This window comes from Bufo bufo, chromosome 1, assembly GCF_905171765.1.
Source record: "Bufo bufo chromosome 1, aBufBuf1.1, whole genome shotgun sequence".
In the NCBI taxonomy this organism is placed as follows: Eukaryota; Metazoa; Chordata; class Amphibia; order Anura; family Bufonidae; genus Bufo; species Bufo bufo.
The window spans coordinates 811,300,753-811,323,602 of NC_053389.1; the positions used below are offsets into that span (position 1 = coordinate 811,300,753).

Consider the following 22,850-nt stretch of genomic DNA (forward strand, 5'->3'; position numbering starts at 1 on the left):
ATAAGACCTCAGATCAGCCCTTTATGCCAGACCCCCATCATAGCTCAGGTCAGCCCTCAATGTCAGACTCTCATCAGACCTTTATGTCAGACCCCATCAGAGCTCAGATCAGCCCTCCATGTCAGACCCCCATCAGAGCTCAGATCAGCCCTCCATGTCAGACCCCAATCAGACCTCAATGTCAGACCTCCCATCAGACCTCAATGTCAGACCCCCCATCAGACCTCAATGTCAGACCCCCCATCAGACCTCAATGTCAGACCCCCCATCAGACCTCAATGTCAGACCCCCCATCAGACCTCAATGTCAGACCCCCCCATCAGACCTCAATGTCAGACCCCCCATCAGACCTCAATGTCAGACCCCCCATCAGACCTCAGATCTCATTAAAATAAAAAATTGCCCTTAGCTCTCCTGTGCCGCGGCTCCTCTCCCCGTCTGGCGGTCTCTGCAGAAGCCGCCCTCCCCTGTCTTCTGCATGCAGTGTCAGGTTATAGTGTCCTGACGCAGTACACGTTCAGGACAGTGCAGCGCCAGCCCCAGGAAGGAAGACCAGGGAGGGTGATTACTGGAAGTGCTCGCAGCGATTCACTCCTCGCTTCCGGCACTTAAAGGGGTTGTCTGGGTTCAGATCTTAACCCGGACATACACATATTTTCACCCAGGCAGCCCCTCTGATGTTAGCATTGGAGAATGTCATGCTCTGATGTGCTCACTTGCCCTGAGCTGGATCGGGGCTTTTTTATCTACAATAATACACTGCTGGGCGGAAGCTTCCACCCAGCAGTGTATTCGGTGACGTCACCAGCTCTGATTGGCCGGCTTTAGCACTAAGGAGAGCCTGGTTTGTCGCCGGAGCTCCTGAAAAAATGCCTTTGCCCTGCGTGATTCAGCGCAGGGCAAAGGACAGCATCGGAGCATGATCTTGTCAGTGGGGCTGCCTGGGTGAAATTCTGGGTACCCGGACAACCCCTTTAATGTATACTGGTGAGTGCTTCCATTATGGAAGTTCTCACTAGTATTCGCTTTGCAAGACACACAGACATTTTCCCAATGTTTGAGGGGGAAAAAGTGCGTCTTATAAAGCGAAACATACTGGAACCCCTGAAGGATAAAGCAACTGACCCCGGCATCTGAGAGGTTGAGTGTCTGCAATTGGCATGTACAGTGGATGTCCTGAAGAGGTTAAATTTAGGAGGGTGCCTGAGGACACATGCCAGGTGCATAAGTACCTGATGCTCCCAGTGTTAAAAGGGTTCTCCAGGAATTAAAAATATGAAAATACTTAAATATTACTTTATATTTAATAAAGTATTTTTATTAAATATTTAAGTATTTTCAACAATTCTATTTTCTTAATTCCCGGAGAACCCCTTTAAGTAACAGAGATTATCAGCCCATTATGTGCTCAGCCAGCAGGAGGGCTCAGGCAGCCCACCAGGAAATTTCTGTGTAAGGTCCAGTCCACCCCTGGGTGGAAGTGGAGAAAGTTCCAGGTTACGGGTGGAGGAAAGGTTTAACAAGGGTCATACACATTTTAGAGATGAAAGTGTTCATAGTTTTGAGAGCATGGGGTGATATTAATTCACTGAAGTAGTGGCGCGACAGTAGAGAAAGGTTTAGAGTAAATTTATTTGGATGGCCTGTGTGGTTCAGGGGAGGAAGAAGCATTAAGCCTCAGTGATATATAAAATCGTGTTTATAGCCTGGTCAACAATAGCCAGCAAATGGGCAGCCTAGAAGACACCGGCAGCCAGGGAGTGGTCATTGGTGGTGGATAAAATTATGCAATATGAAAAGGTGAAAAAATGTATCTGGACTGATGGCTGGTGTGCTGTGCTAATGTTTTTTTTATTTCTTTTCTCCCTGCAGCCATACAGGAGGGGTGTGTTGGGTTAGGAGCGGATGGGTTTGATTTGATATATTAAAAGTACACACGTGCCCATAATATACCTTTGCTGCTCTTCTTCTTGCTCTCTGTGGGTCGGAAGTGCACAGTTGGGAGAGGACACACAAGCTGCATTGGTTCCGCGTCCATTAGACAGGAGTTCTTCTTATCCCAGCCGGCGCCTTCCAGGTACAAGCCACGGACCCATACCCCATCCTGAGGAACCAAGCATCACAAGTGTCACAAATCTCTCCTGTCAATATCCAGATGTCTCATATGTCTGGGAACACTCACCTTTGGAGGATACACCAGGTTGTTATCATCTACTGTGGAGACAATGAATTCCCAGGACAGAGAATCGACCGACACCTGCAGAAGAGACAATACGCAGTTCTCTCATTGTGTATAGGATACAGCTTCTGTCCATCATTATAAACGGACAGGGTCCTACATTGTTTTGTCTGGCTGCACTCTGGAGTACGGCGGTCAAAAATCCAGTTGGGAATGTGAACGCTGAAAGCCAATAAAGGACGGGTGGATGTGCTGTCTCTGCCCAGCGAGCAAACATCTCCACACGTAAGGCCAGATCTCGTGTCCAGGATGCCAGTGGTTTCAGCGATGGGTAAGCCTAAAATCAGAAATCAAAAAGTCCATGATGTAAGTAATACATCATTTAGTCTACCCTATGACCTCACATTAGTATCTCCTCAACCTGTCCTCACATCATCCCCTCATCCTCCCCTCACATCATCATCTTCTCATCCTGCCCTCACATCATCATCTTCTCATCCTGCCCTCACATCATCATCTCCTCATCCTGCCCTCACATCATCATCTCCTCATCCTGTCCTCATAGCATCTCCTCATCCTGTCCTCATAGCATCTCCTCATCCTGTCCTCATAGCATCTCCTCATCCTGTCCTCATAGCATCTCCTCATCCTGTCCTCATAGCATCTCCTCATCCTGTCCTCATAGCATCTCCTCATAGCATCTCCTTATCCTGTCCTCATAGCATCTCCTCATCCTGTCCTCATAGCACCTCCTCATCCTGTCCTCATAGCACCTCCTCATCCTGTCCTCATAGCACCTCCTCATCCTGTCCTCATAGCACCTCCTCATCCTGTCCTCATAGCACCTCCTCATCCTGTCCTCATAGCACCTCCTCATCCTGTCCTCATAGCATCTCCTCATCCTGTCCTCATAGCATCTCCTCATCCTGTCCTCATAGCATCTCCTCATCCTGTCCTCATAGCATCTCCTCATCCTGTCCTCATAGCATCTCCTCATCCAGTCCTCACTTCATCTCCTCATCCAGTCCTCACTTCATCTCCTCACCCTGCTTTCACATCATCTCCTCATCCTGCTTTTACATCATCTCCTCATCCTGTCCTCTTATCTTCTCTTCCTGCCCATACATTGTCTCTCCTCATCATCCCACCTTCTCCCACAGTGTGGGTACACGTGCGTCATATATGCAGGTGAAGATTTCCTCCAGCTCAGTAGACATGACCACCAAGCCTTGAATACCACGTTCCAGATCTAGTAGCGAAGACCTATAAAAAATAGAAAGAATATGGTAAATGTCCTAATCTGATTGTGAATCTCTCATGGTTTGCAGCAGACAGGATCTATAAAGATTTCTAGGAAAAGCCCCTCACTTTTCCCACAGATGTGTCAAGGATGATGTATGGACTTTGGAAAAATGCTTGAGCCAATTACTTAGTTAGATGATACCCATGTATACTCATTGCCTATAAAAAAGCACCTCCTTGAAGTGTCATATATGAAGTATGCAGTATTAATATAAGTGAGACGCCATTACAAGATGGCGCTAGCACACAGATGTTTACATTAAGTTCACATACCAAAGTTTGTAAGACATTGTAAGTGCACAATGCGCAGACGCCAAGTGTTACCTCTTTTCTTCTTATCTCTTTTTCCTTCTTAGCCAATGAAATAAAGGCATGAGCCTCAAAGCGAAGCCCCCCCCCCCCCCTAGATGTATAAACTGCTTTACTCATTGTAATAAACAGAGAGATAGTCTTTGACCCAACTGTGTGTCAGTGTCTGTCTCTACCACGCGTGGATATTAACTCCTTGGTGGAAGCAGCTTCAACAGTTCTTCTGGTTTATGCCTCACTGACCTGATTGTGCTCAGCAGAGCGTTGTATCTCTGGATCTCTTGTAAAAGGACGACGTTCAGAGGATTCGGATCGTCACTCAGCATTTTCCTTGTTCCCTCATAATCAATTTCTTGAGGAATCTTCTGTCGAACATCCTCCAATAACTCCAACACCTGGGTAGACAAGGAGGATGCTCAGGCTGACGCATAGGAAGGAGTCTCCTCAGGGATTCTGAGGAGAACATTACCTTGTCCTCACGGGTTTGTCCTCCAGATGCGCTTTGAGTGACTTGGGGTTGCAGTGAGAGCAGCGTGTCAAACAGTGTCCGTGCCTCGGTGATCTGACTGGCGATATCTGCATTGGGGTGCTGCCCGAAGGCCTCAGGATGATCCACGGTGGGTAACAAGCCAATGAACTCCTTGTATGATGCCAGCGGCCCATCTCGGGGGATGTAGTATGTGTCAAGGATGGAGAGTCTTCAGAGATGAAATGCAGGACACATATAAACCACCACAGTATATACACAGTACAGCACACTGTTGGGGTTCAGCTCCTCGGTTACCTGTAGAATGGGGTGCTCAGAGCAGATTCACAGAAGTAATCATTAATGTAGGTTCCTAGAAGCCGTCGGTCCCAGTCGTCTGTCACATGACCGCCATAATTGACGCCTGCAATCAGATACTTCAGGGCTTCCCAAGGTGTCTCCTCGTATTCATCGAGATATAGACTGAGCAGGTTCTCCGATACCTATGGTAGAACGAAGGTCCATACTGATTGCATTATTACACCACATACCGCTACTGCTTACATTATTACACCACGTACCGCTACTGCCTGCATTACTACACCACATACTGCTACTGCCTGCATTACAACACCACATTCTATACTATAACCCGACTCCAGGCATCGAGCTCACAGACTGAAGCCGCTAGACAATGGTCTCACCTCAAAGTCAGAGTCATTGAAGCCATACACAATGTTCCAGCCGAGCTGGAGGAATTTCCTGCGCTCCAGTAGGACACTGTGAAAGAAGCAGAGAGAGAAGAGCAGGCGGCGGTAGCTGGATGTCTTGCTGCAGCGGGAGAACTGAGGCTCGGTGATCAGCTGGTACAGGCGCTTCATGTTGGCACGCAGCCCCTGAGGATAGACGGCACTACATGTAAGGATCCTGCTCTGTATGTTCAGGACATTCCCTGTGCACCCCTATCACAACTTACCTTGGGGGGCTCGGTGGTCATCTTAATGCTGGCCTGGAGTATAGAGATGGGAAAGTCTGGATGGGGGCTCGAGCTCAGCCAGAGTCTGAAGCTGGGGTGCGGGTCCTCCACCTGCAGCTGCTCCACCAACTTGTCCAGTTGTGGCATCCATGAGAGCGACAGGTGACAATTGGCTAAGAACACCCAGTACCCTGGAAAGTAATGAGATGAAGTCAGACCTTTATCTACTGGATGGGGCAGGATTCCACAAACATCATCAACCGGTCCTCTCTGGGCAAAAAGGAGAAACTTGTAGCCATCTTGTATCTGAGATTTTCATTGTGGAGTTCTGGGGCGGCAGATACTAAGGACACCCTCCTGCCACTTTTACATTGGTGAGGACAGAAGACGTGTGTGACATGTACTAAGGATCACGGTGGCTTTTACCATCTTTGACTCCCTCCTTGATCATGCGGGTGGCGATTGGAGCTTGGCCTTGTCCTAGGGAGAGCGCCTGGAATTTCTGGGACATCCCGCACTGGTCTGCCAGCTGAAGGAGGGCACTGGTCGGATCTACCCCAGGGGAGAGGACGAAGACCAGGGGAGAGCGAGGAAGGGAGTCTTCAACCACCTGCAGAAGAGAAGGAGGCAAGTGTGAGAGGAGCATGTGGGCACTTCACCAGCGAGAGGAGAACATTACATGCACAGTATATGACACTCACCGCCCGCATATCCAGCACAGGGGGCTCGGTAAACTTTGACCCCAGATTGTTGATGATGAAGGCCGTCACGCAGAAGGCCACGCGGTCTTGCCGCAGGGAGCGGACAATCAGCATCCTCTGCACCTCGCTGCAGGCGTTCTCCCATTCACCTGTGACAATGCAGTGAAGTGTAAAGCGTCATGCACACGGATCCGCAAAATACTCGCACTGTCCATGTGCATTCCGCACCTTTCTCACTCCCATGCCTGTTCCCGTCTGCAAAACGGCCAAGAATAGGACGTGTTCTGCCATTTGCGGAACGACCGCACGGATGCCATCCGAATACTGTCCTTATTATTTGCAGCCCCATTGGAATGAATGGGTCTGCTTGTGATCAGCAAAAAACGGAAGTGGATCCAAAACACCCCCATACACACGACCCAATTGTTTTTCTGCATCCGATCCGTATTTTTGCAGATAAAATGTGAGCCTAATTATTTGTTTGTCTGTATCCGTATGTCCGTCCTGCAAAAACATAGAACGTGTCCCATTCCAGTTTGTTTGGCAGTCAAGAATAGCGAAAGCCTGTGGAAACTGCGTAACGCATGCATCCGATATCCGTATTTTGCGGATCCACGGTTCGAGGACAGCAAAATACATAGGGTCGTTTGCAAACTAATCTAGAATCAGGATATACAAGGTGCAGGCCGGTACACCTTCATCTTCCATACCTGGCAGACAGGAGCTCTCGGGCTCAGGGCTGGTGTACCACTGGTGCCAGTCTCGTGGATACTGCTCAAAAGAGTTCATTATGCCATGGAAGTTCGCCAGCTTGTCCAGCTCTGTAATGTTATCCCAGTTGGCATCAGAAAGCCACCCTGGGCAAGGATTGTCCATCTGCTCTTCTCGGTCCAGGACCTGTGATGGGTAACGAGGGGCACAGCTCTTATCTACTACACTGTGGACTCTGAGAAAGCAGAGGTAGCAGAAGGCGTCACTCACCACTCCCCCGCGCAGGAAGAAGTTATATTCGTCCATGTTGAGCTTTCCAGCCACTTGGAGGATCTTGGCGCACATCTGGAAGCTGAAGAGCAGCTTGTGCCTTTCAAAGAGGGCGCGGCAGGTGTACCTGTGGGGGGCAGAACTGGCGTTGAGATATTTGAAACCTGGACCTGATTCTTGACATGCTGCATGGTATGGGCTTAGACAACAGCATCTACCGCAATGCAGTCTGTAGTGGCGCTCAGTTACCTGTAGACGGCGTACGTGTGATACTCGTTGAGGTTGGTGATCCGCTCCTCCAGGTTGGCGCTGCGCTTGCTCTTGTCAATGCTCAGATGGAATAGGTCAATATAGGAATCCAAGGAGAACTGATACATGGGGTCAATACGTCCCAGGTCATTCAAGACGAAGAAGAGGAGAGAAGCTCGCTGGGCACAGGGGCGGTACGCCTAGGTGAGAGAGAGGAAGACATAATGACCTGTCGAGAGCAGGACTACGCCCCCTACAGGCAGAGCAGGACACAGAGACGTCTCTTACCTCTCTAGCCAGATCGATCTTCTCTTCGGTCTCCTCGCTGCTCTCCAGCTGCTCGCTCACCTCAGTGGCCGTCACCTTTGAGGTCTGTAAGGTGTTCACCAGCTGCACGTCGTCCAGGAGGGATCCTGTTGCCTCGTTTAGGAGCCTGAGAGAGTCAATGCCCAGAATAAGAGGGTGTGGAGGGCACCGCTCAGGGGTCACCCTGATGAGAGGATGTCTGCTCCGGGACACTTAATGACTGGATCTCTCTACCCGATCATAGCCGCCGTGTGGCTGACCAATTACAGTTGCACAGTCCTCTCTATCTCCACCCTGCACTCATCTCTATGATCAATTCAGGACAATGCTGGACCCTGGAGAGATGAGTAATCATCGGGCCCCAGGAAAACAGCATTAACCCTTTCACTGCCCTCCAACAGAGATCTTACATTTAACCAACTGACTTCCTTAGACCAAAAGTCCTTCACTGCCGCAGACCACTGAGAACCTTTACTTGAACCCATTCTCCATACATTATTCCCTTCACTGCCCTAGACCACTAGGGATACTGGAATTAACTCCATCACTGGCTAGTACAGTATCCCTTCACTGCCCTAGACCACCAACTATACTGAAATGTATCTCTTCATTGCCCTTGACCACCAGGGGTTCTGAGAATAACCCTTTTATTACCTTAGATCACCGGGGATAGTATCATTAACCCTTTTCTGCCTAGCCCAGCAGATATACTGACATTTACCCCTTTTACACCTTTGGTTCACCCTTGACCACCTTAACGGCCAGACAACCAGCGATGCTCACATTAACCTCTTCACTCCCATAGACCACCAGGGATTCTGTGTGCTAGATCCGGATGCTGTTTCATACTATTTTGCCTGGATGCTATGTGGCCCTGTATAGGTGCATTGCGTTCATGTATTGCCCAGCTTACAGCCCTCCCCCCTCACCAGCTTGGAGGGAACACTGGGAAAGGGACCAACAGCCCAATTCAGGTTAAGGCATAATGGAAGGGAGAAATGGCTGGCGAGTCATAGTAACCTCCTCTCCTCCCAGATACGTGGCCCCTCAGACCTGAGGAGTGTGGCGGTGAGAACCAGTAGAGGGGTTCCTTTCCATTTTACTATGGGCCCCCATAACCATACACAAGATGCTGCACGTGTCTATACACCGTCACCCCTAGAAGTATATGCTTCCCCACCTGAGAATCTTGTCTTCCAGCTCCTGGAGTTTCCGTTTCCCGGCCGCAATGTTCAAGACCAGAGATTGTTTCTGCTCTTCCAGCTCGGGTCGCTCCTTCCTCACCACGCTACCCAGTAGCTGGTCCTCCAGCCCCTACACAGAAGAGTCATCATTAGTGTGGGCACGGGCCGGTGGCATTACCCCCTCCTGACAGCGCCATTCTCCTCAGTCTAATCTCGGATTAATACAATTCTCAATTAGGAATTAGTGTAATGTCACTGATGAGAAATCCGCGCGTCGGCACCCCCGCTAGAGGAAGTTCAGCACCTGGCAAATAGCCAAAAAGGAGCAAAGGAGATTAGCTGTGCTGGCATCATGCATGGAACACAATCCCATTACTGTGCCATGGCCCCAAGCCGGAGCGATATCTGGTGGTACTATGGACTAATAAAATGATGATGTCCTATACTCCGCTCACATCCAGAGCTGCCTTTCAAATTCTGTCACCCAGCACCATTCAGCCTTGAAATAGACAGCCCTGTACTCTACTGCATGGCATAGGTCCCCAGCAGAATATGAATGCAGCTCTGGGTGTTAACGGAGTATAATACCTGATGTGACTGAACTGAAATGGTAAATCACCACACGGTCAGATAGATAATCATATCTGCTTCCAATATAGGATACGGCCCTGGAATGGAAGCTGTACGACGCTGCCCCCTAGTGGTAGACAGACACATTCTTTGTGATCCTAAGTATTATGCCTCAGGGTCATAATACTTTAAAGGGGTTATCCGAGGATGGAAATACACCCCCCCCCCCCCATAAGCCCTGGCCGCTCACACTGACTCTACTTACCTGGCTCCCCGCGTCGCTCCTGGTCCCCGCACGTCCCCGTGTGTCAATGAAAACATCCAGAGTCGGGGGGGGGGGGGGGGGAAGTCGGCCAATGGCAAGAGGTAATGGGGATGAGCCTTCCTGGCATCACGGGTGACACTAGGAAGGCTCGTCCCTGCGGTGTAGCTCCTGCGCTAATTTCTGGCATGACTCCCAAACAGATGATGGGAAGGGGTGTCAGGTGTCAGACCCCCATCGCGATGATACTGATGACCTGATCTAGTGATAGGTCATCAAATGTGAAACCCCCTTTAACGCGTATGACGAGTACTGGCCATCATTTACCTGCTCCTTCACAGCAAAGTTGACGATGGTGGTCTGGGAGCTGATCTCGGGGGTGTAGTGGGGATTGGACAGTTTGGTTGTGATGTAGAAACAGAACTCAGGGTTGTAGACGACATCCTTATCGCCCAGACGAATCTGCAGCTTCCCGCCTGCACAGAAGACGGCATGTAATACAATGGTGTGGTGCATACTTCGGGGGCCGCGGTTGCTTCCTGGGTGTCTTACCCCCCCCCCCCTCCTTGCACCTGTCACTTGGTTACTCACCTATTTTGGTCACTGATTTATTTAGGATGGGAGACAAAGATGGGTCTAGATCCTCCTGGACATTCTGCAGAAGAGCTGGCAATCCAAACTGCACCGCTTGTTCCAGGATTCGCATGAAATCCGGCATCTGGAGATCGATCACTTTAAGATGCTGTAAGAGAAAAAAACGCGGATCAGTTCTTGAGTAAAAAAAAAAAAAAAAAAAAAAATCGATGCAATGAGGAGAAAAAAAAAGGATGATGCTGAGCTCTTACATTGGCGGACTCCATGTTCTTTATCCACTTGGAGGCTTGTCCTTGGGGATCGACCATCAGCGGCCACCTAAAAATATGAGAGACATGGATGCGGAGCAGACACATCATGGACAGGGTACAGTGGGGGCCTCGGTAAACATTGGTCAGGAGCCAAACAGGACCCTCTGACAACCAGATGCCGAAAGCCAACTCTGGCCCAGAAAAAGAACTGATATTAATAGTGTCTGGGACTCCAGATCACCTGCGTAGAGAAATGACACAATTCTGTCTGCCTGTAGCCACCACTAGGGGGAGCTCAGAGACTGACTAGCGATAAGTTCCAGTTCATCCTGAATCAAACCTGGAGAGTCAGGAAATCACCCGATAAACCAGCGCTTCTCAGGGTCAGAAGGTGGCGTATCAGCCATGTTTTTTCCAGAGCCAAAATACATCCTGCACAATCCGTCACCTTTATGCTGTCTTTTATAGATGCAGTGGGTGTTGCTGTGGAACAGACTGACGTGCTTGAGTTTGCTGAAGCACAGACTAGAATAGACTCGAGGGTGTCGGGGACATCTTCCCACTTCTTCCTGTAATGTGACACATCTCCGTGGGGGAAAACTTTCTGGGACGTTACCTGTTCCCTCGCGTGACGATGACGCCGTTGTCACTGGAAAAGCTGTCGGAGGGCAGCCCCCGCAGGTTCCACTCTCGCACCATGGTGGGGCTGGACAGGAAGGTTGTCAGGGAAAAGTGAGGGGAGCACGGCACCAACATCTCTCGCACCTGGATGACAAGCAAGACCACATGTCAGATGGATGCCCATAGAAAGGGCCGTATTACACTGAAGGGTTTGCCTGCTCATCAATTACATGCGGCGATCTCCTCCACAGTATGGGGAGAAGGGATTGCTAATGCCAGAATCATTATTTGCCGGCAGCAGACTGTGATTAGACAGCACAATATGCCGCTGGCAAACGACCCGATTGCCCCAGTGTTTGCTCCTTCAATCGGGTAACTGGTGACATTATTACTAGGAGGATCTGCCTGACTATCGCCCTTACTACAGTGTCTTCAGTGATAGGATCACAATCCCTACCGAAAGAGTCCGAGATTTTTGCTAGGGCCAAGTTATAGGAGGGGATAAGCAGCGCAGACGCTTTGCACAACCCTAAATCACCTCTTTAATCCAAATGGAAAGTATCTCCTCTCGGTAGTTGGACAGAAACGGACCCATGTATGACAGGAAGGCCGAGGCCAGGAGGCAGTCACCGACTAGGAAGCCCAGGTCTTGTTCCAGACCCTGCGGAGGAGAAAGTAGAAAAGGCCAGATAAGCAGAGTAAAGTCCGCAGGCAAGGCCAGAATGGGTTACATGTGGATTTTGTTGAGAATTTGCTGTGGATTTCACCTGATGCATTGCAAAGGGCGACGTCCACGGAGAAAGCATTGACATGCTGCAGATCAATGTACGCGGTTTTTCATAGCATGTGGGTAACATTTATTTATCCGGATGGAAAATCTGCAGCATTTTTGCCACTGATAGAAAGTAAAAGGACCAACCTTGACCGTCTCCTCCCAGCGAGTCTTCTCTCCTGCCAGTCCAGTCACCAGGGTTCCTGCTCTCTGCAGCTTCACCTCCATGATCTCAGCCTCTGCTCGCAGCTGCTCCTTCTGCGCCAGTTTCTCATCATACTGCATCTTCAGCTGCTCCAGACGTTCACCCACCTGCGAGACGAGGCCCATAATTACCAGCAAACCACAGTAATGCCTAACATCCAGGCCCTCGAGGTGACGTTACACTACCTCTCTCAGTTTATTCTGAGCTTCGGCCAGCGACGCCTGTTTTTCTGCCAGCTGGGACATGGCAGCGTTCATGCGGGCACGTTTCGGCTCCACCACCCGGAATATCCGTCCGTACATCTGCCAAACAGAGATGAGGTCTAGATTCAGGGGCAGTCGCAGGTAAGTATAAAACTAGATTTTCAAACAGCGCATACGCCAGCATTTTCCAACTTTGATTTTGCGCAGCGATCGGTGGTTCTGTACTGGCGAAGACTGGCATCAGTACGTTGCGCTCTGCACTGCATGCAACGTCCTGATAACGGCTGGTGACTGGGCACTGAAGACAAGAGAAGCCAGAAGCAAGGAGAGATATGGATCTGTTGGGTTTATTCTGGTCTCATCTGGGGAGATCTGATCCAGGGGGTCTGGCCTTCTCCAATACTAGAAAGGGAAAGCTCAGCCTAAGCTATTAGCACAGGCATCACATGCTCACCTCCATGGCCCGCACCCACATGCACAGAGATCTAGCAGCCAGAGACACTCGGCCCACAATGTCCGGCTGAAAATCCGGCAGCACGCAATACTGTCCGATCTTCTTCAGAACCCGCTCCGAGATGTTGTCCTTATCAAAGTGTATGAGCTGTTTGATGAAGTTGAGTTCTCCTGAGGATTAAGGGAACCAAGAATCACATGATGAATGGAGAACAGACTTCTTCACATCCTCCACTCAACCCCTTTTGCCTCTCTCTCTCACCTAGCTGCCTCTTAGCCTCGGCCCACGTAGGTTCATTTCCCCGCAGGATCATGACGGCTTGCATTACGGTCTCCACTAGAGCTGGAGGGCGTCCATAGGCTCTGATCTCAGTCAAATCCCTCTTGTTCAGAGTTTCCAAGGCCTAAAGAGAGAGAAAAAAAAGAGATGGCTCAAAAAACAAGAACCTCCAGGACAGGTGGGAGTTTTCCATACAACATGGAGAACGCAGGAAAATGACACCGCCATTCTTAAAGGAAAAAACGATGAAAACTAAACCAGTGGGATTAATGGCAGCTATGTATGGTGACCACAGATTTAGGTCAACAATCATGGACAATGTGTTGATACAGGTACCAGTCCTGGTTGCCCCATTAAAGGGGTAGTCCTATCTGGGACACTGATAGCATATCGCTAGGATATGCCATCAATGTCAGATAGGAGCGAGTCTTAGAGGTGGGACCTGCACCTACCTCTAGAGCAGGACCCCCGAAGTGAACAGAGAACAGCCACCCATGTCGGCAGTCCCATAGCGGTGAATGGAGTGTTGGGTGTGATTGCGCAGTGTGCTCTCCGATCACCGCTGTGGGACTTCCAAAAACAGCCAAACGTGCTCTTCACCTATTTTTGGAACGCCACAAATGCTCAGTGCTCTCTCCTTCACTTCAGGAGCCCTGTTCTCTAGACAGTGGCGGGTCCAACCTAATCTGACATTGATGACCTATCCTAGCAACCTGCCATCAATGTCCCAGATGGTCCAACCCCTTTAATAGGTACATAGAGGGGAAGGAATATTGGGACAAGTTCTTTGCTTTACACAACGTCGGCCTTTATTCAAGGGTCTTCCATCAGACAGGTTCCACCACCACAGTGTAGACATTGGGTGGTAATTACCTGCAAGTACACTACTGAATAGCAGAGGGTCTATGGAGGGACACCCCCGCATATGCCCATGAGTAGATGAGGAGAAGGAAAGTAGTGCCGCTCATGCTCCCCGATGACACCTTAGAAATGGAAAGATTCTTCATGCAAGGGTTTATGTGAGAAGGTGGAGAAGAAGTTCTTCTAAACCAATGGAGCTCTTACCATCTCTAAGATGTGGGATAGGAAGAATGCAGGGCTTCCTCATAACCAGAATTCTAAATTTAGGGGATATCCACACAGCGTTTGTGTTACGCGTGGAAAATGGGCAGCAGATGACAGTACCAGCCACGTGGACGAGATGGACAAATGTATGGAAACAGATCTCAGGTGCAAATGTTTAAATCCACAGCAGGTCAATCTCTACACAAGATTTACCCGCCCTTCCTATGTAGCAGGGTGACACCCAGGGACAGATCACAAATCGGATCTTTGCTCAATTCCACTGAGTGGATACATCCTTACACAGCAGATTGTGACACAAGCGGACACCCGCCACCCCACAAACTGCAGCACTACCCCCCATTGAAAACAAAGGGAGGCAGATGCCATTAGTCTGCCGCCAGACTTTCCCACAATCTCGCAGATGCTGAATTGCTGGGAGATTGTGAGTGCAGCTCCGGAGTGTAATTCAGGCTGTAGATGAATTGGGAACACTTGATGGCACTGTAGTGTGGAGATGGCAGCTCTTACCCTCATGGCCTCCTCCAGGGCTGGCAGAGCTTCCTCCAGGTCTTTCTGGGCATTGTCTGCCAGAGCTTTACACTTTATCTCCTCAGCTCCAATCTTCTCACTGTGAGCTGTCACCGTCTAGTCAAGAAATACCGAAAATCAGAACGGGGGAGAGGAAAACCATATTCACGTGTCTCTGGCCGACGTGCACCCACCTTCTGCTGCTCATCGGCCTCCCTCCTCTGCTGGACGATGATCACCAGATACTCCTCACACTGTTTTTGGAACTCAGCCACTTTACTTCTGGCGATTGCAAGCTGCTCTGACATCTTCTCCACCTTCTCCCTGGTCTCATCGATCTTGTAGAGCCCATTCCTCAGCTTGGAGGCCTTCTCACCCAACTCTGAGCGCTTTTCACTCAGAAGGCTGGATAGAACATAGGTACAGTATGAGTCACCTGCAATAGGTCTAGAACGACCCACGGCAGTGTCAGGTCTCACCTCTTGTATCGGGACACCACCTCCAGGTAGCTGGTCGGGGTGATGTAATTTTGTCTTTTTACCTCCAGCTTCATCTTGTGGGAATAATCTGCTACTGAGCGGTGCATGGTGACGAAGATCCGAGCCACCTTCCCATTAATCTGTGTGAGGCAACAGACCTGTATGGAAACCGTTTCTGACCCCATGCAGACCATCTCCTCACACTAAGATGTGTACCAGACTCACCCCTTCCATGCCTCCCAATTCCACGCCTTCCAAATATCTCTCCGCCACCTCCAGCAGAGCCTCCAGAGGCCACTCAGAAAACCAGTCAATAGTCGTGCAGTTCACAAGGGCCGGGTACTGACGGATGCGATTCCTGCAGCAGAAGAAAGAGCAGTCACATACAGGTGAAAGGCTTAGTTCCAGAATGTGTCCATCACCATATACATCTCCAGCCATGACCAGGACTCATATAGATGGGGGAAATCATCTTTCCCCCAACAGACCTATCTATCACGATCAATGGCTGCACACTCTCCCCGGTCAACCAAGTCCGCTGCCTTGGAGTGACCTTGGATTCTGCCTTCTCCTTCCGACCGCACATCCAAGCCCTTTCCACCACCGGCCGCCTCCAACTCAAAAACATCTCCTGCATCCGCACTTTCCTCAACTTTGAATCTGCGAAAATGCTTGTACATGCCCTCATCATCTCCCACCTGGACTACTGTAACATCCTCCTCTGTGGCCTTACATCTAGCACTCTCGCACCCCTCCAATCTATCCTCAACTCTGCTGCCCGACTAATCCCCCTCTCCCCCTATTAACCCTCTGCCTCTCCCCATCGCCCCCAGCAAATTCAGTTCAAAGTACTAACAAATATATACAAGGCGTCCACAACCTGTCCGCTCCCTACATCTCTGAGCTACTTTCCCGATACATCCCCACACGCACTCTCCGATCCTCACAAGACCTCCTTCTCTCCTCTCCTCTTCCCACAATCGCCTCCAGGATTTCTCCCGTGCATCCCCCGGACTCTGGAACTCGCTGCCCCAACATATCAGACTCTCACCGACAGTGGAATCCTTCAAAAGAAACCTAAAAACCACCTCTTCAGACAAGCCTACAACCAGTGACCCTGCCGCCTATATACCGCCATGACCAGCTTCACCCGCACCTCCTGTGTCCTTCTCCCAATGTAGACTGTAAGCCTCCCGGGCAGGGCCCTCTCTCCTCCTGTACCAGTCTGTAACTGGTCTTGTTTATGGTTAGTGCAATTGTCTGTATCATGAAGGTGCACCGCTTATCATCTGTACAGCGCCAGGGGATGAATGGCGCTTTAATAATAAATAATAATAATCTGCTTTGAATTCAGTGAGAGGAGAGAAGGTAGAAGAAAGAAGGGACTATGCATATGACCGCTCCTAAAAATGTCTGCTGCCGCCTGCTGGGCCCAATGACTTGAAGGAAAGGTGAGAAAAAGACTGGTACTGGAAGAGAACAGTGGGCACCACATCTTGGTATTGGATGCCAGTACAGAGAGTGACCATCGGAGGTCCGCGGGCAGTTAACCTATGATGGAAGGCTACATTAGTGGGATTCTAACCACTAGCAGGGTGCGGTCACCTGAAGGGATCGCCCACGGGGCTCATACAGAGGACTATGTGCAGATTGTTGCGCACTCTCTCGATCAGGAAGTTGAAGAGGCTTTCTGGAGTGTCCGGGACATTTTCCACTTTGGCTTTTTCTTGTAAAATGGTCTTGATCTACAAGACAAGAAGGAGACAAAATCAGAGAAAGGGTCATTGGGGGGGGGGGGGGAAAGAGTCTCTTGCGGATATTTTTCACTAGGACCCATGCGGCTCGGGTTACCTCTTCAAACTCATCGGCTTTATAGAGGTTGGGGACCTCTCCAGAGCTCAGCACGTTGTTCACGTCCTCCAGGAAGGATTCGTCGGTGATCTGCGTGTCCGTCAGGAGGAAAACGGTGGGTCGGCCGTCCACTCCTGCCAGGCGGTACAGTTTTTTGATGTCTGCGAAATTGAGGGGTGAGAATGACAACCGAGGGGATGTGGAGCAGCAGAAGACCACGTCGATACACGGAGCTCATACTCACCTTCTCTGAATTCCTGCTTACGGTAGCCTCGAGTCACCTCCAGCTGGAAGACCTTATAGTCACAGATGTAGGCCGCTAGGCGAGCCAGGCTCTGCCGCCCGCTGCCCCCAATGCCGATCAGTAACATATTTCCTCTCGGCTGACCGATTACACGTACAATGCGGGTCACTGCGGGGAGGGAAGGGGTAAACGAAGGAGGAGTCCCAATCATAAAGATCAGACAATATGGCCAAGAGAAACAAGGCTCCGATTATGGGACAGGACGTACCATGCTGGATGGCATCTGTGAACAAGACCAGCTTCTTGGCGCTGGCACCGGGCTGCTGACTCTGCTCCTGCAGCTGATTCATCATGAACGTCTTCAGGGCATTGAAGTCTGTGATGTCCTCATACACTGGAGGCTCCCGCATAAAGTCACCTGGGAAGAGTCACACATGAAAGGACAACTGTGCACTGGTCTGACCCAAAATGTTCTCCTGAAGCTCTGTTAGTAGTTGAAAGGTACTGGAAGGGTACTAGAGCTGAAGGGTAGTTTTCCTTCTCCAGGCCAGGGGCAGCTGGTGGGGGGGTTTCCATGTCCTTACCATGGCAGGTTATACGATGCCCTCCGTATGACCAGGGCTATGTACAGTACACATGCATACTACCTACCAAACACAGGTGGGTGTTTGCTGGGACACAGGTTGTGGTAGGTGAGGTCAAACAGAGAGCCCAACTTTTCGCTCAGGATCCCAGTAAACGCTTCAGTATCCGAAGAATCCACCAGTCTGTCTGAGAAGACTCTGCAGGAAGGAGAGAAGAATATTGGCACATGGACGTAATCCAAGGGTGGACCTGCTGTTCAGGACCCTCACTATCAGGCTACATGGACACAGCCGTATGCATTTGGATACCGGCCATGTGCGTGCCGCAACTCTTTTGTAGAAATGCCTATTTGTGGCCGCAAAACGGACAAGAGTAGGACATGCACGGAGGCGGACAGGCAGCAGATGGCTTCCGTTTGCCGTTTGCCTTTTTTGTGGCTCCATAGAAATGCGTTGGAAATGCGGAATGGACGCGGACTGAAAATACAGTCGTGTGCATGAGAACGTAGCAAGAGCGCAGAGCTACTAAAAATGGCTGCCTGCACATGTATGACATGGTGGACATCCATTGGAAAAGCTGCTGTGTAATACTATAGTGCCCCTGAAGTGGGCGCTGCAGGTAAAATGTATAACCGGCAGGACCCAGGGCGATCAGCTTATAAAGGGGTTGTGATTGCACGCGTTCACCTTGAGACCCTGCAGTAGATAACATTGACTTTAGGTCCTGGCAATGCTGTACCTGAAGCACTCGTGGACCCACAGTCTGGTGATGGAATGCTTAGTGTCATGGAGGTCCCGGTGGGCTCGCAGCATTCCCTGGAACACCTGTGTGTGGAGAGGAAGACTGTGAATTACACAATAAATCCTCCCTCTGCTCACTATATAATCCCCTCCCCACAGATATTTTTCCTTCTTTATCATGTTTTATACTCCAGTCACATCCAGAGCTGCATTCAGAGTTCTGCTACTTACCCCTTAGGTCTTAGGCTGGAGAAAATCACATCGGCTTGCTGTCCTCTTCTGGTTTAGGGTTTGTACAAAGCAAACAATTTTGGAGGCAGCCATGTTAAGACCGATGGATTCCAAGGACAGCTACAGAATTATGAATTCAGCTCTGGATATGACTGGAGTATAAAAATTCTTGAATCATACCCCAGGGCCTCATATACAATATCCCATTCACATTACTGTGTTCACCTCTCACGTTAGGCCCTCACCTTGGAGATGTCCCGCAGGTTGAACAAGTAGTGGATCTTGGCCGGGGTGGGCAGGAATCTTTGGGTAATGGCGTTATATAATTCTATCGTTGCTTGGGTGATTATGTCTCCAACCGGCTTCACCTCCTCCTCAAAATCCTGCAGCTTTTGGCTCAACATTGTTCCAAAGATGCGCTTAATCTGAGATTCCTGAAGGAGGACAAGAAAATCCTGAATCAGGTGGGAGAAGGTCCACTAAAAACATTCACATTCACAAAACATTGCACGACAGCAACTGGATGTCCTCAGGGAATTGTGTCAAATGTGAAACATAGATGGGGGCCGTGAGAGTGCCAGGGCTGTAAGGGTGAGAATGACCTGGAGGAGGGGTCTTGTAATGGGACATTGTCCCAGGGACTCATAAAGAATAGTCTTATAGCGTAAGAATAGTTGAAGATTCTCACAGCATGGTTATTTGGTGGTTTCGTGGTGCAGGAATGACCTGGTAAGGGGGTTTCATCATTTAATAATGACCTGGAGGGTGGGGAGTCTAACAGGGTGGAAATGACCTAGGGGAGAATGACCTAAAGGTGTCACAGTGATAGAATGACCTAGAGAAATAGATCTCAGTGTGAGAATGACCTAAGGATCTCATAATGTAATAACCTGGTGGTTTCATATTGTGAGAATGACCTGGGGGTTCTCATAACATGAGAATATCCTGGCTGTAAGAATGCCTGAGGGGGTCTTTCACAGCGTAAGAATGACCCAGAGGTTTTCATAATGTGAAAAAATCCTGTCACGGGGAGTATCATAATGTGAGAATAACCTGGGATTCTCATAGTTCGAGAATAACCTGTAGGGTATTATAGTGTGAGAACAACCTGAAGGGCCTGTGAGAACTTCTTGGGTGGTCTGGATGTATTATGGTGTAAGAATGACCTGGAGGATCTCATAGTGTGAGAATCACTTGGAGAGTCTCATAGTGAGATAACCACTTGGAGGGCCTCATATAGTGTGAGAACAGCCTGGAGGGCTTCATAGTGTGAGAACAGCCTGGAGGGTATCATGGTAAGAGAAAGACCTAGAGGGTCTCATAGTGTGAGAAGTGAGAACTATCTGGATGGTATCATGGTGTAAGAATGACCTGGAGGGCCTCATAGTGTGAGAACAACCTGGATGGTTTCATGGTATAAGAATAACCTGGAGGGTATTGTGGTGTGAGAACAAACTGGAGGGGGGCTTCATGGTGTGATAACAGCCTGGCGGGTGTCATGGTGTCAGAAAGACCTGGGGGGGTCTCATAGTGTGAAAAGAAGCTGCAGGTTCTCATGGTATACTGATCTGGAAAGAATAAGTCTTGTTAGATTAATTTGTTGGTCCATCAGTGGAAACTAGATTTTCAGTACTACCCCAAAAATGTGAAAACCTTGGACTCGTCTCTACCTACTTTAGCCTCTACCTGCTCCACAACCATCTATAGGTGATGTCTATTGTGACATGAGAAGTTACTACTTACTGAGGGAAAGGTCATGTTAATCAGGTTAAATCTGCTCTGCAGCCGGCCAGAAATAGCTGTACGGCCGCCTCCAGGAGGACCCATCGCAGCCATAATGAGCATGTCCTGTGGAAAGAAAAGAGAGACAGGAGATACATGGAAAATAAGTGACGGAGTCCATAAAATGTGGGTTGTGCACCATTGGATTAAAAAAAAAAAAAGTGAGGGCAGACGCAAAAGAAGAAGAGTACCAACATAAGGCCAGAAACATAGAAATGATGGGGCTGGGCTTAGACGTGTGATGCCTGCGACTGACTGCAGCACTACAGGGCTGTATCGTCATCTGCTGTGGTCATCGTCAGGAGGTACCACCACCACACACAGAAAACGGAAGCCCCAAATGTCAGAAAAACTGGGAACAAGGTTTAGCTTTCCAGGCACCAGAACAGCACAAAGTCCGAGTCTCCAAACGTCAGAGAAGACAAGCAGAGGTCTTACAGTATGCCCAGGGCACTACAGAAGGTTTGTCAAGTTCAGAAGATCCAAAGTGCAAAAAAGGGGTTCTGCACTCCTGGGCAGGAAAGCTGAGGATAAAACGGGCAGAAGTCTGAGGAGGACGATGCCAGATTACAGGATTCATATAGGATCTAAAGTGAGGAAGGAACACTTTGGACTTAAAGGGGTATCCCGATTTGGGACCTATATCGATGGGATATGCTATAAATGTTTGATAAATGCAGATTCCACCTCTGGGAGCCGCTCTCAAGAATGAGGTCCCTCAGTGAACAGAGACTAGATTGCGTATGCGCGGCATCTCCTCTATGCATGCGCAGTCTAGTCTTTGCCCACGGCAGGCCCCCGGTCTTGAGATAGAAGCAGTCCCAGGGGTGGGATCCACACCTATTGGACATTTTGTTGGGGTCGGGGAGGAAAGAAAAAAGCTGGATGCAGCCAAGTCAATGTCTTAGCTTTTCATGAAGAATCCCTCCCCAACCCCCACTCCATTTACATGGCCTGGACCCATCAGTCAAGTTGGCTCCAAGCGGCCAGGACCGGAATTTTCTGCGGAGTTACGGTGGAAGCTTCTAAACCCATGTGATCATCATGAACTACATGTTCAACATTTTGTGCCAAGGTGTTAAAGGGGTTTTCACTGACATTCATGGCATATCCACCACCTATCAGGAGGACTTCTGATCTGCCGCGTCGAGGTGACCACTACATCAGGAAGGAGACGGAATGCAGAGGCGGCCACACCAATCTGCATCTCTGTCCATGGGAGTTAGAGAAGCAGCAGCCATCTTGTAGGATATCTCATAGAAAGTTTTAAAAGAAAGTGAAAGGACAGAGCAGAAGGTGCAGAGCAGGAAGGAAGGGAGGTTCTCCGAGTAGAGGTGGTTCTTGTCTGACCTTCACATATTTGATGCTCTGGTTCTGACGGTCGTACCAGAAACCATAGTCTATCCAGAGGCGAAGGAGCTCGAGAGGTGGCTGTGATCCGAATGTGTCCTTGGCCGGCATATTGAGGTCATCCGCGAAGGTCAGGAGCTGCTTGCCCCCCGTGGGGACGTAGACGCCCTTTGTTCGTTTCTCCACCCGACTTTCAATAATGTTTTGTACGTTGTTGGATGTGGTCTGGGGAGGAACCAGTGATACCAGTGATGAGACGATACTGGTGCCATGACCGTGTAGGACAGGTTTAGGTTAATCACTAGGTTACCTGTGCGGACATGTTCACCGTCAGCAGCGCCCACTTATTAGCATCTAAGGACTGCAGGACGCTTTGAACGATGGAGGTCTTCCCAGTACCCACCGGCCCGACAAGTAGCACCGGGCTTTGGTTTGAGACCAGGGCATTTACTATGAACTGGTAGCGGACGGTGTCCACTGTGGGCACCATGATCCTGTAGAATGGGGCACTGAGGAGAGAGAGAGGATATGACAACCTCACCAGGGATTGTCCAATAAAGCCGAATAGAAACCTTGTGCGATCAATTCCTTGACATTTCAAAATGTCTGCTTGCTGTGAGTGAATAGAAAAATACTTAGTTATATTCCGGGAAAATCCACATTCTGACCTAGTCCTGGTCATACAGCTGAGGGTTTGTTACAAAGTATCAGTGAGCACATTGCTCCTGTCCTAGACTAAAGTTGATAGCTCTTAGGGCCTGTTCACACGGTGGTCTTTGCCAGCGGAATTTTGGCGTGGATACCCGAACATGTCCATTCTCGGCACGGCCATGGTTTAAACCTGCTGCTCTGTGATCTTCAGCGCTGCCTTCCGCTGAAATGAATGGGAGGCAGAAACTATGTGGCACCAGTGAAATATTGGCACTGATGTCCGCTCCATAATTCCGCTGGCCCAGTACAGATAATGACCCCCCTTTGTTTCCCCCACCCCCCCAGTATAGATAATGACCCCCCTTTTTATCCACCAGTAAAGATAGTGGCACCTTTACGCCCCCAGTAAAATGACACCCTTTGTGGCAACAGTATAGATAATGACCCCCTTGGTGCCCCCCAGTATAATGACCCACTTTG

General features: G+C 49.6%; 1 protein-coding gene across 1 annotated transcript in view; it reads right to left on the reverse strand.

Annotated features, from left to right (window-relative positions):
* DNAH2 (dynein axonemal heavy chain 2) overlaps positions 1-22,850 on the reverse strand; it is a 110,490-nt gene that overhangs the window by 5,183 nt on the left and 82,457 nt on the right. Inside the window, exons 49-87 of the mRNA XM_040415219.1 lie at positions 22,030-22,228; positions 21,720-21,944; positions 20,331-20,435; positions 18,833-19,021; positions 18,355-18,440; positions 17,683-17,813; positions 17,300-17,449; positions 17,032-17,199; positions 16,788-16,948; positions 16,542-16,681; positions 15,162-15,294; positions 14,937-15,076; positions 14,652-14,862; positions 14,458-14,574; positions 12,847-12,988; positions 12,586-12,755; positions 12,114-12,230; positions 11,871-12,035; positions 11,490-11,612; positions 10,947-11,095; positions 10,331-10,397; positions 10,077-10,227; positions 9,813-9,961; positions 8,650-8,783; positions 7,452-7,596; positions 7,164-7,363; positions 6,915-7,041; positions 6,644-6,830; positions 5,934-6,082; positions 5,659-5,842; positions 5,233-5,423; positions 4,961-5,152; positions 4,575-4,759; positions 4,260-4,488; positions 4,034-4,185; positions 3,328-3,442; positions 2,340-2,516; positions 2,183-2,257; positions 1,954-2,104 (exon numbers count right to left, since the gene is read on the reverse strand). Of these exons, the coding sequence (XP_040271153.1) occupies positions 1,954-2,104; positions 2,183-2,257; positions 2,340-2,516; positions 3,328-3,442; positions 4,034-4,185; positions 4,260-4,488; positions 4,575-4,759; positions 4,961-5,152; positions 5,233-5,423; positions 5,659-5,842; positions 5,934-6,082; positions 6,644-6,830; positions 6,915-7,041; positions 7,164-7,363; positions 7,452-7,596; positions 8,650-8,783; positions 9,813-9,961; positions 10,077-10,227; positions 10,331-10,397; positions 10,947-11,095; positions 11,490-11,612; positions 11,871-12,035; positions 12,114-12,230; positions 12,586-12,755; positions 12,847-12,988; positions 14,458-14,574; positions 14,652-14,862; positions 14,937-15,076; positions 15,162-15,294; positions 16,542-16,681; positions 16,788-16,948; positions 17,032-17,199; positions 17,300-17,449; positions 17,683-17,813; positions 18,355-18,440; positions 18,833-19,021; positions 20,331-20,435; positions 21,720-21,944; positions 22,030-22,228 (5,981 nt within the window). The remainder of the gene's footprint in view (positions 1-1,953; positions 2,105-2,182; positions 2,258-2,339; positions 2,517-3,327; positions 3,443-4,033; positions 4,186-4,259; positions 4,489-4,574; positions 4,760-4,960; positions 5,153-5,232; positions 5,424-5,658; positions 5,843-5,933; positions 6,083-6,643; positions 6,831-6,914; positions 7,042-7,163; positions 7,364-7,451; positions 7,597-8,649; positions 8,784-9,812; positions 9,962-10,076; positions 10,228-10,330; positions 10,398-10,946; positions 11,096-11,489; positions 11,613-11,870; positions 12,036-12,113; positions 12,231-12,585; positions 12,756-12,846; positions 12,989-14,457; positions 14,575-14,651; positions 14,863-14,936; positions 15,077-15,161; positions 15,295-16,541; positions 16,682-16,787; positions 16,949-17,031; positions 17,200-17,299; positions 17,450-17,682; positions 17,814-18,354; positions 18,441-18,832; positions 19,022-20,330; positions 20,436-21,719; positions 21,945-22,029; positions 22,229-22,850) is intronic.